This window comes from Oreochromis aureus, linkage group 3 (genome assembly GCF_013358895.1).
Source record: "Oreochromis aureus strain Israel breed Guangdong linkage group 3, ZZ_aureus, whole genome shotgun sequence".
Classification (NCBI taxonomy): Eukaryota; Metazoa; Chordata; class Actinopteri; order Cichliformes; family Cichlidae; genus Oreochromis; species Oreochromis aureus.
Window position 1 is genome coordinate 35922227 of NC_052944.1, and position 17101 is coordinate 35939327.

At 42.3% G+C, this 17101-nt stretch overlaps 1 protein-coding gene across 1 annotated transcript in view; it reads right to left on the reverse strand.

The window, feature by feature from the left end:
- The window catches only part of shroom4 (shroom family member 4), a 107171-nt gene extending 90354 nt beyond the window's left edge, over positions 1 to 16817 (reverse strand). Inside the window, exon 1 of the mRNA XM_039610081.1 lies at positions 15850 to 16817. Within this exon, the coding sequence (XP_039466015.1) occupies positions 15850 to 15972 (123 nt within the window). The 5' untranslated portion in view covers positions 15973 to 16817. The remainder of the gene's footprint in view (positions 1 to 15849) is intronic.
- Positions 16818 to 17101: the final 284 nt, after the last annotated feature.

Consider the following 17101-nt stretch of genomic DNA (forward strand, 5'->3'; position numbering starts at 1 on the left):
CACGTCGCCTGACAAGGACGGAGGAGCAAGACGAAGGGATGAAAGGACTTTTTGCTTCAGACGCCACCGATGAGAGACAGGAGGGACGACGACAGAGGAGCAATCGCACAAAGAGAGTTTTGTGTCATTTTAGACCTCAAACTGGAGTCGCCTCGCCAGGCTAGCTACAAGTATGGACCGCATTGCGTGGTGGAATTTGTGTGTGGGGTACATTCTTCGGTTTGGGGCATGGCTACGCTGCAATAAACTGTAAACATATAAACACAGATGCAGAGAAACGCACACAAATTAATCCTGTAACAGCCCTTCTTAATCCGACATAATAGCTCGGAAACTGCTTCTAAGAGTTGAGGAAAATAGCTGCGCTGCGGTTGGTGGAAAATGTTATAGAAAGGAGCCGAAAGCCAGGAACAAGGTGGGATTAAAGGGACGCGGTAATCGAGGCAATCCACTTCAATAAACTGTGAAATGAGGTAAACTGGGACTGCAACCAGAAACAACTGGGACTGCGATCAGAAAGCAGCTGTCCATTAATGTGACCATTGTTTCACTCATGTGTCAATCAAGTGTTTGGTCTATTGAAGATCAGAAAATATCCCTCATCAAATATCCTGTTTTATCCATTTAAAGTACCAACATTTATAAGGGTTCAGTTTGCAGTGATGAATGGCTAGAATCAGATAATGGTGTCACTAATATCTCCAGGTTTTAATTTCAGTTCATGTTTCCCAAAATAAACATTTTTTAACCATGTTACTGAAAAAAAAAATAATAATAATAATAAGTGGGCCTTGAGTTGTCAACACTGGAGGAGCTAAAAACTGGCTTGCCAAAACTTGCTTTAAAAAGTTCCAACTGTTAAAATAACTAATTTTGTCTGTGTGATTTAAAGAAAATGCATTTGGTCTGATCCCTTATTCGCAGGGGATCGTCACAGAGGATAGCACCACGTTTGATTTGGCAGTTTAGTTTTACGCTGGACGCCCTTCCTGACTTATGGGATTTATGTCTCCAAACTGATTCAAACTTTTGCTTGTTCGACGAATGTACTAACCGGTAAACCGTGAAGCCAATACACCTACTGCTGTCGCCTTCATGAACAGCAGCACATACCAGAAGTGACATCACATCTGCGTGCCCAAGTGACTATTTGGTGCCATTTCAGCTGGTCCTGGACCTCAGTGTGTATGATTGGTTTTTAAGGATATGTCAGTTCAGAAGCTCAGAGAATCTCTGTGCTCTTTAAATCACAACAGATGAGACTTTCTTTGACTTCCTGACTTCTCCTCCTACACCAGTGCTGATGCTCTGGCTGACGCAGAGGTTTTGTCTGCGTAGTGACCACTATCGTCCGGAAGCAGACTGCAGCATTGGAGTAAATGGTGACTAGGGCTGGGCCATATCATACCATTCACGGTAATACCAGTATAATGTCGGGCAATGATAAGAAAATGAAATATCGCGATAGAATATGGGTAAAACGCGCATGCGCAGTGCCTTTGTTTTCATACGCACATGGAGGAAAAGGGGTACCGGCGACGGAGAATCAGAAGGGCGAAAGCGTATCGTTGAATGAAACGGATGAACCAGAATTGGTTTGTAAAAATGCTGCAACTTCAGTGGTGTGGAACTGGTTTGGCTTTCATCCGTCAGATACACAACAAAGCACTATTTTTGGTAGCGCATGCTAGCGGACCGTCGTTATTACCGTGTTGTTTGGAAAATACGGCAAACTTAAAATCAATCCTTTGATTTTTCTGAAAATCAACAGTGCCCCTTATAATCCCGTACGCCTTATGTATGAATTCTGGTTGTGTTTACTGACCTCGAAACGATTTTATGTGATACACGACGCTCGAAAATCTGTCAAATGTTTTAGTACGACTTTGCTAAGCTACGAAGCCGCACCGCTTGATGGATTGTCGGAGCATTACGGCTATCGTAGGCAGGAGCCTCGCGGAGTGATACGTACTGTGCTTCAACATAATATTACCGTATTGTGTGTGTATAACCTCTTTTTAAGTTTTGTGGATATTATACATGGTTATGCTGAGGATATGTCGGCCAATTTCCACTGGAAATGCCTTTTGGTTAAACTGTCAGCAAGGAATTTGCATTTACACTGTTAAATTTTTATATAACTTTAATGCACATAAAAAAACAGCTGCTTGTTTAAGTGAAAATACGTTGATGTGTTTTTTTTTATTGCACTAATAAAGTTGTGGAGTTGTAAAGTATTTTGTCTAGTGTCAATTATATCGTCAGTTATATCGTTATCGCAAATTTTCAAATGTATATCGTGATAAATATTTTTGGTCATATCGCCCTGCTGTAATGGTGACATCACCACTTTGAGGGTGACATGGTGGATCTTTGAGCAGAACACCAAAGAAAAAGTTGAAAAAACAAACAAACAAACAAACAAACAAAAAAAAAAAAACAGGTGAACATTAGTCTGTACCCCCTATGTGTTCACCTGATATTTGTCCACTCGTTCAGTGCTGACAGTATTTTAAATTATACATTATTATGATTATTAGTGTTTCTACACACAGTTTGCTTTAAAAAAAATGCCAAACCTACTCAGGCAGTATTTAAGTACTTTTTTTCCTTTTTAAAAATCAATCAATTAGAATGACACCATCCTCACACTTAATTTCAAAGTTCAGGAGCGAACAAGCTAGTCCCAGCCCTTCCCATCTTATGTTTTTCCTATCGGCTGTCTCATTGGCCAGGCCGTTGTTATGGTGATCCTTGATTGTCTCACTTTAGAGTCATTTTAGAGCGACTCGAACGAGCAGCAGGTGGACAGCTCTCCACCTGCTGCTTTACTGCTGGCCACAGTGCATGAGGACAGTGTTGGAGTTTATCTGCAGCGTGAGGGGTTAAATTCGGGAGGGCATACTTTTGTGCCCTTTTGTGTGTGTTGTTTTAGAAACAAGGTTAGGCATGACTCAGTGCTCCCCTCACTTGTATATTCTCATTATGTCTCTCTCTTTCACCAACAGCACTGCTGTGTCTTCTTCTGTGGGATCCAGATGCCAAGGAAACACATTTGCATGCACTCTGAGCACGTGACTCATTTCAGTTTGCTGCTCCTTCAACCTCAGTCTCAGCTCTGGTGCTGAATCTCAGCACAGTCAGCTTAACTCAGGGCGCTGCATTATGATTTCATGACTGAACTCTGATAACAGAGCACACTTTAAAAATTTTGTTTTTATTTCTCTGAGCATCCTAAACAAGAACAAAGTCACTAAAATGAGAAAGCTGTAGGTAAGCGATAAAGACTGCAATCACCCTGAGGGTGCACTGCAACTGGAGAACAGCCTAATTTGCTTGTGCTTCATCTATTTGCATGCGTTTTCCCCAAACAGAGGAGCGCTGCGCTCTCAGGGGCCTGACAGGAGAGGAGTGACTGTTACTGTGAGTTCCTCATGATTGTAGGCATGATGTGTTTAAGGTGACAGGGCAGTAATAGTGTTGAGGTTTACTGAAGCTCTATAAAGGTGAATGTAAAGGTGAGCTGTGAGAATGATGATTTAAAAGGTTTTTACACTACAGCTATAAAGCCTGCTGGCATTTTCTTAAATGAAACCAAAGACGTGAAATTAAAAGTCTTACAAGGTGACAGATGTATTGCAAACATAAGGCGGATTAAAATTCAAGTGATTGCTGTCAAAAATTGTTTTCCATCATATCAACATTTCATGTGTAATCTGAGTTAAGAAAAGATGGCTGAGTGTGTGTGTGTGTGTGTGTGTGTGTGTGTGTGTGTGTGCTGCCCCTCAAGTGAGAGGCTAAAAGGGGGAATGTCTGACAAAAATAACAAGAACTGCAGCAGCCTCGGAACTGCAATAATACATTTTGGGTGCTCGAAGGCAAGTTTCATTACACAAACAGGGGTTTTCTTTGTGAGCACTGGTCTCATTAGCATTTGGCAGGCCCTTACATTGGGATATGTTTTATGATTCAGGTGTAGGTTATTGTTGGACACTTATTTGTGATGCTTAAGGTAAGGGCTTCATTATATCAGCACGGATCCTCACATATCTACAAACTCTGTGTGTGTGTGTGTGTGTGTGTGTGTGTGCCTCCAGACGTAGCCTAAAAGAAACCACCAAAGGCTCCACAGATCAGAAACAGAAGCATTCCAGCCCCACCCAAACACATGCACACAGCTGTCTACAACTTCACCTACTCACAAGCTACATGTTTCCCTCAACCAACCGTTTATCTCAAACATTTCATGTGTTAACTCCATCTGGATTATTTTCTGCGGTCAGGCCTCACAGTGTGGCTACAAGTCATCCGTGAAACACGATAACCTACAAAGAAAAAAGGCAAGAAAATTGGGGTGTTTATACCAGTTTCTTGCATGAGCATTTGAGTGAATATCAGGAATTCGTCCCGTAATATCAGAGAGAGCAATGCAATGCTGAAGTAACTCCATGAGAAAATAAGAAAGGAAACAGAAAAGTGAACTCATGCTGTGTCCTTACTATTGCACCTTAATCATTAGATACACACTAGAAATGTGGCAGTCTGTCGTGAGAGGATGAGAGGTGAAAATGTCTTTATCAAACTTTAAGTCAAGTCGATTTCTTTCCAAGTTCCTAAGACCACTGGGACCTGGATGATAGAGAATCTACACAGACATAGCCTTAAACTACAGTTCTTCAAGAGCCTGTCTGCTCATCTCTGCCTTTGTTACCTGCTGAAGCTCAGGCTCTGGCTGCTGGGCTGGAGTCTGCATGCACTCAGCTTTAAACTCACTCAGAGTTCTTGGCTAGCTTTACTTTAGCATGTTGTGTGTGCAGGTGCTTACACAGAGCCAAAGTTATCTCACCTTATCTGAATCTGATTTTTACGTTATCATGTCATGTGTACCTTTGGTGGAATGGCACCATCAGTGGCCATGTTATGTTGGAAGAAGGGAAAGTTATTCTCTCAGCTGGCTGAATGAAAGCATGCATTTATATTTAGGAAACTCAATTAATCACAAAAAAAAAAACTGTTACACTGTCAAATTAAAACATGTTGTTCATTTTCACTGACTAATTATAGCGTATTTTTTCAGAATGTTAAGAGTTTGATTTTAAAATCGTCAGGTTTTGACTCAATTTTGTTTTGTTTTGTCTGAAAAATGGTCCAAAAACTAAGAAGAAAAGCTAAAAACCAACAACAAATATTCATATCTGATAGGCAGTAAAAAGTGGATTTTTTGGCTCTGCTTTTGCTTCATAAATGAACAAAAAAGAAAAAAAAAACTCATAAAGTAAAGCTCAGTACAAGTTGCTGGAAATATGAATACTCCTACATTTTTTCCTGCCGCCCTCTCATCAATGCGCTCTACTGTGCACTATGTTACTGCACAACATATGTTTTTGGTTAGGTAGGACAGTTAGCAAAGCAGGGCAGTGGACAGGAAACACACAAACACACACACACAAACACACACACACACACACACACACACACACACAGAGAGAAAGTAGGGACAATAGCATCTCTATCTGATGGCATCTTTATCTACCCCCCTCTGAGAAGACTGCTACTGGAGGCTACCTTTACTGGAATGCAGGGGGAAAAAAAACACACACACCAGCTGTATACAACCCCAAGACAGCTGGCTGCATACCTCTGACCAAATGTCAAAACATGCCTTTGTAAAAATCCCTGACTTTTCTCTTTCTGTCGCCAGCAAAACAAAAAGCAAAACAAAAAAGATATCAGCTGGGAGACTCAGATTCTTGCTGTTTTGAAACTCATTCTGCTGGAATGCTCCCCACAAGAAACACAGCTTGATTTCCAGCAGTAGAAGAAGAAGGAGAAAAATCCCTCTCAGCCACAAATCGAAAACATCAAACTCTTTTGGAGGCTCACCCCTTTGTGCCAACATGTACTGATTTACAGTCTGGATTAAGATGAGACAGTCTTAAAGCGCCAAAAACCCTGCAACAATGAGCCATTGCCTGCTCTGCTTCCACTGCACTAGATTAACAATTTTAAGCAGACAGAACTGATCATTTAAAGGAGTTTTACCAGTTTATATCCTTATTTATCCTGTGATAAATCCATTAAATCTAGATCCTGGATCAGTTAAGGGCTTCCCAGATTTCCTTATGATCTCAACTGTTGTGAAAATAATAGATTCAGTACACTAACGTGCTAATGCCAAACTTTGTTAATTACTCCTGATTAACTTCAAAAGTCATCCAGATCCACAAAAAAGTGAGACATTAGTGCAAAAACAGGCCATGTGAAATTTGCAGGAGTTCATGACCAGCCAGTAGGATGATAATCAGATAAAAATAAAGAAATACCCAATGAAATTTTCTCCATTGCAGGATTCATATCATAGTCTTTGCTGGGTTTGTGAAGACTCCACAAAGCTCCGCATAATTTTACTCTGAGGGAGCCCAACTTAAAAACAGCTCGGTCAGAGTTCAGCCGTTGGAAAAAACAGCGCCAAAGCTACCTCCTGCTGCCGGTCAGTGCAGCGCTGCTGGTTTCGGTGGTTGTGCGGCCTGGGAGATTGGCCGATAGTTTGCGGGCTGACTGAGAGGAGAATGGAGATGGAGACCCAGCTTTATGCAACTCGTGGACCACAATGAAAATAGACTGTAAACAAGCAAGAGTACAGCTCCCAGAACAGTACGGGCTCTGAACTCTTTTCCTCAGCTGACAACTGAAGGAACACCAGAGCAATCTGAACGTGCAATTTGAATTAATCTTTGTTTTGGCATGCTTCACCTTCAAGTGATAGACTGTGGTCATTTATTACCCCAGCTGGACATTCACACGAGTCCTTCTTAAAATTTTAATCAAACTATTTTTACAACTTTTCTTTTTTTGCAGTAATGAGTATATCAGAGAGAGAGCTCAGGCCGAGCAGTTTGGAGACAAAGTTTGAAAGTGACAGTGGATATATTTGACAAAGGGTGTTGAAGATGAAGCTGCCAGACGGGTGAAAAAGAGGAAGACCACAGAGAAACTCATGGATGTAGTGAAGGAGGACATGCAGAGGGTTGGTGTGACAGAGGAGGACAGGCTGAGATGGACCCTGATGGTGGTTAAGTGCTTTGAGTGCTTGTCGACGAAGGTATTTGGGACCAAGAGTATCTTGTAAAATATATTTGGACAATGCTATTGACTTGTAACTGCTAATCTGTTCACTCAGGTCCTTCCTATTTAGTGTTTTACTAAAGGAAACCTGGTTAGGTTGTTGCTTTGAAGGTCCTCAATTTCAGTGATGTCAGTCACAAGTCTCTCATAGCCTGGACAAGTGGACAAGCAACAACTTCACAGTCCTTTTTTGTCTTTGTCCACTGGGAGCTGGAGGGTCACTCCAACCAGCACTTGTAATGGCTCAAACCTGGCTGTGCATTTATGCTGTGCTGAGTCTACACACAGTTTTGTAGACCATTATCTACATGTTGTAGCTGTTAAGTGCTACCAGAGGGCGGTGTGACAAACAACCGGTCTGTGGGCTACTCAAGCTTGTGCTGTTATTGGTCCTACAGCCAGTCGCAGAGAAATTATAACATGCAAGTTAAAACATACATTTTGTACTTCCCTTTTATCTTCCAGTCCACTTCTCAACCAATCAGGATTTGACTGACCCACAATGTCTCCACATCGAGCTGCACGTTAGCATTTCTTTTGGAGGTCTGTATGTAAAAACGTGTGCATGGGTTGCATACCCATAATCCTTCACTATGCGTAGGCAAATACAGCCATAGAATATTAGCTATAAAAGGTGATGAGCAGGCTACGGAGGTTACACTGTGCTCAACAAGGCTGCAACGCAGATTTGAACTGAATTGAAGTCCTTCCGTGGGATGAGGAACTTTCAGCAAAAGCAGCTTATTTCATTCCTATTGTTTGATTTATTCATTTTCTTTTTTAATAAACAGGACGGGTGCAACTTCTGTGTGCACAAGCCATTGCATTACCACGCACACCAATCCAACATTTACCAGTTCTAGTCCGATATCTGCCAAGCCGAACCACAGATCACTGCAAGTGTTAACTCAAGCTTTGCTCCTGAGTCTGAGAAAAGAGACTGGCAATCATCAGGCTCGACTTAAACATTTACTTACTGGTATTTATGATTAAGATAATAAATGACAACGGGAGAAAACGAAGTTGAATGAAATTTTTTTTTAAATGTTATTCACTTTTATTTATTTGTCCCTGCATCTCCGCTGCTGCGTACTCCTGTTACTGTATTTATTCAGGCTAGATTCTCCTTCTCTCAGTCTCAGTGCACCTCCTGTTACTTGTCCTCACACATACGTCACGTGTGGAACTAACCAGAGACAGATGAAGTGAAATAATGTTAATGGCCTTGGTGACAACACATTATGTTCCAGTAAAAGTTTCCAAACTAGCGTTACACCGAGCGTAACGACAGCAGGAGACAGAAAAGCATCACGTCTGCTCGCTTTGACCACAGCTTGGTTCGATCTCGGGAGGAGACACAAATCCCTTGGGGGTTGCGTGAGGAAGGGCATCCGGGATAAAACTCGCTGCCAAATCAAATATGCGGAGCTACCCGCTGTGGTGACCCCTTATGAATAAGGGAGCAGCTGAAACCAGCTTTTAGTCTATGATCTGAATCCGGTCTTCAGGTGTTCTTTATAATGACCAAATTCTAACATTATTAAAGGTACAACTATGTGTACATCTGGCTAAAAGACACGCTCAGTGACCGTGTTTTTTTGGAGGAATTGAAGGGATTTTTTTCCCCTCAGCTGGCTAAAAGAAAGCTTCCATTTATTATCAAGAAATTCAACCTGAATGAGCATAGATTGTTTTTGAAATTGCGACCAGTCTGGTTTGACTCATTCAGACAGATTTGTCTGAAAAACCGTCGAAACATTAAGAAGATTAAGTTATGGATTAAAAAAATAGCAAATATTTGTACATGATAAGCAGTAAACAATGAATTTTTGACATTTTTGCTCTGTTTTTGCCTTATAAATGAACCGAAACATCCTCCTCATGAAGTAAAACTCAGTATAAATTCCTGGAAATGTGAAAACCCACAAAGCACGGCTGATGATGTACCTACAACCTCCAAGCTCTTGTTGCCCATCACAAACTGGTCTCTAACCATGTTAGGCTAGCTCTCAAGATGCTGATGTATTTTTTTCAATTCAATTGTATTTATATAGCTACCAATTTCATTTTTATAGCGCCAAATCAAAAAAACAGTTACCTCAAGGTGCTTTACATTGTAAGGTAGACCCTACAACAATACATAAAACCCAATAATCATATGACCCCCCTAAGAGCAAGCACTGTGGCGACAGTGGGAAGGAAAAACTCCCTTTTAACAGGAAGAAACCTCCGGTAGAACCAGGCTCAGGGAGGGGCGGCCATCTGCTGCGACCGGTTGGGGTGAGAGAAGGAAGACAGGATAAAAGACATGCTGTGAAAGAGAGCCAGAGATTAATAAGTATAGTGTAGTAAACAACAAACAACTGAATGAAATGTATCGGATCAGGCAAAGATGCTATCCAATCCAGCTTTTCGAATAAGGATTAGACCAATCAGTATGTGGACTCACCACCTCAGCACTGCCATAAATAAAGCGTAATCCAATGGGAGACATAGAAAAGTCAGTTTGTCACAAAATACCTAAACCAGATCTGGGGTTGAGAATCGGCCCGGCAGAGGCTCCAATCCGGCCCACTGGACAGGTCTGGAAAATGTGAAAGAGGGCGTCCATTTAACTGTATTTTCCAACTGATAAAGACCTCTCCCACGAACATATGACACCAAAATAATTAAGTAGCAGATAAATAATTAAATAATAGTAAAGTTCATGTTTGTTCACTATCTGCTATAGAAATTTCTGTTTTTATAGAAGAATTTTTTTTTACAGAAAAAAGTTAAATTACAAAAAGTTTTTACAAAAAATTTTCTGTACAAAAAAAAAGTTTCTTATAATTTAAGCCCAAAGAGTCGTGCTGAGAGATTTATTTCTCCAGCAGGATTTCTTTATCACATAAAAAAAAAAACAGATGAACTGTTGCCCTTCCTTTTGTAACATTCAGATTTCTCAGGCATTGAATGTGTAGTTAATCTTGTTTGCACTGACAGAAAGGAGAGTTTCACTGGTCTGGCTTATTTAAGATCAAAGTGGTCTGTATTTGGCTCACAATGTGAAATGAGTTTGACACCCCAGTCACACAGTCTGCAATGGAGCACCTCATACAAGGTCAAAATTTGGAGGCATTTGGGTAAAAATGCTAAGTTGCACAATGCAGTCTGAGATGTTCTAGATAGCAAACATGTCGGGTCTGCGAGAGCTTCGGTGGGAAAAAAACCACAGCAGTAACATGGGCAACTGGTATCCATCTAAAAACCTCAGCAGAGTTGAAAACATGAGCCATTTAATTTAATTCTGAGCATAACCAATTACCGTGCTGTATGCAAAAAGACTCAATTAGTCACTATAACTTAAAACCGCCCCTCAAACTGTGACCAAAGCAAGATCTTTAAAGCCAAAGATGGATTTCTTTTAGATGTGCAACGATCCCGTTGGAGCGTCGTCTCACGGTCAGAGACCACAGAACAGCTTAAAAAAAAACTGTTGAGGAGGCACAGAGACAGAAACAGCAGACAGCTCGCAGTAGATCATAAAACCACACATGAAAGCGAGCTGACAGCACCGCGGCAGCTGCTCTGTCAAACACAACAATGAAAGGAACTCATCACTTAGTCTTCCAAAACCACAAAGGACATAACAAATGTCACACAACATACGTGTCTGACAACCAGTAGGGCTTTTAATGATACGTCACCCTAAAACACACCTGTGTGACTGTAAGTAGGAGTTTCCACCATTTGCACATAAAGTTCATGCTTCTTTGGCTGCGTTCTATGTGTTTTTACTCAGTTTAATCTCCGCTAACTGAATTTTTATTATTACATTTCTCAGGAAACTATGACGTGTGGCAGGAAATTTCTTGAAGTTTGAAAAGCAATATTTCAAAATACCTGAAAAACAAAGCTTGGCATTAAATCGATGCTCTGTCAACATGTTAAAAAGTTTGAAAAAGTGTCTGATGTTGGATTTTTATTGTGGTAAATACATCGCCTTAATGGATAACCAGTGTGTTTGTCGAAGACTTGGCGGGCCTTCTTGTACTCTCTCTTCTGTGCACCATTGAAGTGCGCCAAGTTAAATCATGTCCGCAGCCAACAGGTGCTAATTTAAGACCTCTTCACGGGCTTTGTATTTATTTTAAAAGTCGAGTGGAAAGATTAAAATAATGAGGTGGTGAAAAGGCTTTTAACCGTTCAAGTTTTTGTTTTTCCTTCCTCTCTGGCACACCGATTCAGCTCACCTACCACATGGAGGACATTTTCCAGCTTCAAACTAAAATACTTCTATTTACTTTGTTCGTATTTTCACTCCTTACTGTAGTATGTTGAGCTTTTTACATGGCATTTTATCACTTATTAAGTTTTTATTTAATTTCACCATTTTCCTCTACGTCATTGAGCTATAGCGATAGCCTAGTGGTTTACACATTCGCTTGACAAGCAAAAGGTTGCAAGTCTGATTCCAGATAGAGAGACAAACAGGTCCCCTTTGGGTCTCATCCAAATCTAAACACGCAAGCCTTTATTGAGCTATAGGCTCTCAAAAATCTGATTTACTTACCTACATAGCAATAAACCATCACCATCGGTGCCATGGCCCCAATTAAACACATGAAGATGTAAAAACAAACTAATAAATTGCTTTTGACTCGCCTTTAGGTTTTCCCAGATGCACCATGACTCTTCTTTCCTCACCTCTATTTTCACCAAAGCATGTTTACGTCTCGACTGACCGACTGGCTGAAAAGCACTAGTAAGAGGCTCAAAGACCGAGTCGCTGAACGGCTGAGCGAGCAGCAAAGCCAACGAGTGACCGACCAACTTTAAACAAAACCTCAAACTCACCGTGTCATCACACAGCTGATCACTGGCTGAAAGGACACCATAGAATTCCAGTCTGGGAAATGTGTGTAGGAAAGCCATACACACACACACACACACACACACACACACACACACACACACACACACACACACACACCCACAGAGAGTAGCAATTAGTTATGCTCCTGGTGAAATGTTGACCAAATGGCTTACATCCCTCTGCTGTCTCAGACTGGAGAAGCCAACCCTCCCCCTCCTGCAGCACACACACATTCTTCAAAACACAGACACTGTGAAAAGGGCACCAGGCTGTTCCATAAAGACACACTGCTGAATGACACTTGTATCCACATTAAAGCTTTTCAGGGATAAATCCTGAGAAAAGGGAACTTTTTAAATGTTAGAAGCCTGTAAGAAGTGTGCTGGATCTGCCTGAAACAAACAATGATTTAATGACCTATTGTTGCCTCACTCATTTTTCATTAACTGCTTGTTAAATAGAGATATTCTGTCATAACCTATACATGCCTGAGGGATTACCTATCTCATCTGACCTGGGAGTGCCTTGGGATCTCACCCCGAGCGGGAGCTGAGGATAGTGGGGGACAATGGCATTCAGCATATAAGCAAGCAAAATGAAAGAAGGTGCGCCCATGCTTGACTTTTTGACATCATATATCAAATCAATGATCAGCTGCCTCGCCGCCAAGTTCCTCAACCCACGGACGAACTCTAACTCCACCATCCCGGACTGTAGCTGACTACCCCGGCCCTTGTTCTGCTCCAGTGAGCCTCTGATGCTACAGATGAGAATCCCGCTTCATACGTCATGGAGCCAGCAGTGAACTCGGTGTAGCACGAGTCCCAGCTCTCCACCTGCTTCTGGATCTGGTTGTGCAGCAGATCACCAGAGTTGCACCATGCACAACGCAGCAGGGCACATTATTTGTCAGGTAATTTCATTAAAATGCCACAGAGAGGTTGAGTTCAGCGAAGGTGATCAATAACTTTTAAGCCTCAACAAAACCTAAGTGGCGTTAATAAAAAGAACAAATCACCCCTTCAGAATTCTTACAAAGGAAGAAACTAGCAATAAAGATCAAATTGTTTTTCACATGAGGCTGTTAACCTACTTATCTCTGCTCCATTTTAACATGGGAGTCTATGGCGATTTATACATTTTCAAAGCAGCCTCAAGTGGCCACTAGAAGAATTGCGGTTTTTGTCTTTATGCATTGGCTTCATTTATCAACCTGTAACCTGCTGCTTTGTACTAAAGCACAATCACAACACAGGCTGGTATCAATCTTAGAAAGCTGGAATGGGACCTTGACTTAAGATTATTTTGTAAAACAGAAATCTGTAGACAGTAAATAGATAAGATAAAGAAAGTCACAGGCTCACACAGTGCTCATCCCTCTAAATCTGTGGTCCACACAGACACCGTAACGCTCTGTGTGCAGGCCCTCCCTGACCCTAAAACACATTCCACACTCACCTCAGCTTTACCTTCGCTCTGCCTGCCCTTCTCCCCTTTCCTTCAAGGACTTAACACTTAATCATTAAACACCCCAAACACATTGCAGCACCACACTTCCTTGTCCGTCACTCACCTTCCGAGCTGATTTTATTGTGTGTCCATCTGTGTGTGAGTTTCAGCTTGCCACCGGACACAAAACAGCCACAGAGCCCAGTTTTGATTTTTATCTCCTTTAGCGGTCTCAGTCACATTTTCCCAGGGGCTATGTTACTGTGTTTCCAGATGACTGAGCCAGGCTTTTCCATTCCCCCGCTGTGGTCAATTTAGACGCACACCAGCCAACATTTACACCACTACCACTGCTGCGACTTCTCAACAGAGTGGGAAAGAGACAGAGAGAGCGAGCACGAGAGGCACTGGGAGCAGAGGTTGCATGTCCTACTTATGCACGGACCACCCCCAGCAGAACACACAGCAATAATTGCTTGCAGTAATTCAAAGACGCCCTCCTCGGTTCTACCGGCTCACCACCCGTGGCATCAAACTGTGAGAAGAGAGGCTGGGAGGAAACCTTGCCCCCACCAAGCGACTTGATCTCGCAGCATGAGGTCACGTCAGCATCTGAAAGCCTGAAGGTAAAACTGTTGTTTTTAGCTTGCTGAACATCTCTTTCAGATAGGTGGCGTTTCTCGGCAATGATGCAGCCCGCCACCATTTATTACACATTTTCGTTCATCTTACTTGACAGCACAGAGTAATAGATTCTGTAGTGCATTAAGACTCTTCAGAGGGGACCAGTGCTTTGGAGAAAAAAAGGCAACTGTTGTTCTGTGCGTAAGACTAAGCAAATGGATTAAACTGTCTCAACTTAGCTGATTAGCTTTCAGTGCACAAACCTTACAGAGTAGCTTTCTACATCTTGGGATGGGAAGGTGGACCGGCGGATTGTCACAGTGTCAGCAGTAAACCAGACATCATAGTGGACTGCTGCAGCAGTAAGAGAGCTGAGCCAAAAGGCCGTCTTCGTTCCAACCCCAACCGAGGATCATGAAGTCTGAGTATTGACCAAGAGAGTAACGCAGAAATTAGTTTCCTCCTCATAGGGTGGCTAGGCTAAGCCTTAGAGATATCCAGAGGGCGTGTCAAAAAGGAGCCAGCTGGTTAGGATGCCTCCTTTTTAGAGGTTTTCTTTTCTCTGGCGACACCCAACTGGGAGGAGATCCTGAGGTAGACCCACTGGAGAGATTATATATCGCTTGTCAGGCCTGAGAACGCTTTAGGATCTGCCAGGAGCAACTGGAAAGTTTAGGAGGGTAGAAGGATGTCTGGAATACCCTGCTGCTACTGCGATCTGACTTTGGATGGATGGATGGATGGATGGATGGATCACTGTATATCATACTGCTGCTGCTGGCGGGGCAATAAATTAAAAAAGATAAAATGCCCTTTATTTTGTTTGTTTGTAAAAACATACAAATATCCTCATAAATATCACAGTAGCAAACTTCCTTAAAATATTGTGATTTAAGCTGAGGCTATATCACAAGTTGTGGATGCAGGAATGCAACCAAATACTTTTAGATGCCTTCTTGAATCTGTGCGGACACAACATCACACCGCACCGGTGCAAACTCAAGTAAAAGCATCTTAGAAACCATGTGAGGAACATGCAATGAGCACAGAGAATCACAGGATTTCATTTACAAGGATTCCTACATCATACAAACAGCCTCACGCTGGATTATTTATGGCCCAGGCCAAGTCACCTAAAGTATGACGTCTGTCAACACTTGGGCGTCTTCACCTCAAATTAAATGACGTAACAGAAAGATGAACAGTCTCCTTTCGTCCAGGATCCCCCCTGAGAACCACTTTTAGCACCCCTGGCAGGAACCTTTGACCTCCAGGTTTGAAAGCACAGTGGCATTACACTCTGTGTGTGTGTGTGTGTGTGTGTGTGTGTGTGTGTTGGGGGAATCAAAGACAGTGACAGCTGACAAACATCAACCAGCACCGGATATCTGCTTTAGCCTTGGAGAATCACTTGGTTTTTTTTATTTTCTTCACAGAAAGAGGACTTTAAACTAAGCTGTGCACAATCACTTCAGTGGAAAGTTCAAACCAGCAACCCAGGGAGCAGCTACACAGACCTGCGACAATAACCACCACAACCGCTGCTCTGTTGGGTCAGGCCTGTTGCAACAGCCACATCCTTATGAAATCCAATTCCTACATCCAATGAGAGTGCACTGGCATGCAAGTAACAAGCCAAGGGTCTAAATCTGTGCAGAAAACTTCACAGAACGCAGCGTGCATTTAACACAGTGCAGCATAAGCGACTTTACACACACTTTCAGCGCGTCCAAACGGGGAGTTTTCACACACAAACACACGTATATACGCTGTCAGTTGTTATGGTCACTCACTTTGGTGATGATGAGCGGCTCGCCGTGCTCTAGCCCTCCTTTCAACGTGAACCCCCAAGGCGCGCCCCCGCTCAACTGGACCTGAATGTGGTGGAAGGAGACGAGCTGCTCCACGGTTTCCATCCTTCTCCTTCCGCTCCGTGTATCCGTTATCCCTCTCGTTTTCTTCGTCCTGCTCTCTGTGTTGTTACTGAGGTTAGCGGCGCCGGTGGCGGTTCCCCTGCTTCTCCATCACCGCTGTAACATCAACGAGGAACGGATGGATTGGCTGAGCAAGAAGGACGGAGGGAGTGAGTCCAAAAGGGGGAGGGCAGAAAGTTTTAACGCGGGGCTCAAAGTTAGCAACAGTTACAGTGACATGTCGCTTTCTACTTCCGGTTAAAGTGTTTAAAATGACCGCAAAGTGACTTCTAGTCGAATGCTATAATGGTAGGTTTGTGTTATAACGTATCACAATCATCTTTTGGTAATACCACCTCATATACTTGGCTTTTAACGCGAAAATTTCCCATTAAATTACATTTTATTTTTATATCCACACAACCTATTTCCGGTCTAATATTCACAAAATTCCCACGGCAACAAACTTTGGGAAAACTTTTACAACGCGAGGTAGGCGGGCACTTCTTCCACTAGCCAAACGCATCGATTTGATCGATGGAAAGCTCAGCCAATGAGAGAGCGGCTTTCGGAAGTATCTTCCAATACGATGTGCCAAAGAGGCAGGAGTTGTGAGGGCGCCCACCGCTGTATTGTTAACAGCATCAGGCGGTAAGCAGCAGAACGAGAGGAGAGTCCTGGTCTTTTATTTGAAACAGGAGATCCGCTGCGAAAACTATCAGCTCATTTTAACCCGCCATCTCCACATATAATTGCATGATTTAATGCAAGAGAGCTGCTTCACTATAATTTTGCTCTATAACTTAATACTGCAGGCCTCTGAAGAGCAGATTTTAGCCATATCAAGTGAAATCACTACTTATTAAGGACTATGTTAATAAGATTACTACAAATGTATATGTTTTCTGCCTATAAATGTTTGTTTTGCCATAGAGGATGTGGCTTTCAACCAAGCTGCTTGGTTTTTTTGGGGGGGGGGGGTGTTAAACTGTAAAACACTTTTGTTTAGCAAATATTGAGAAAGACAGAAAAAGTACAGACGTCTCTAAGTTCAATTTGTCTTGATTTACTAGCCAAGGAATCCCATAAAGTTGATTTTGTTCATCTGAATGCAGCGTTTTTAGCGGGAGAA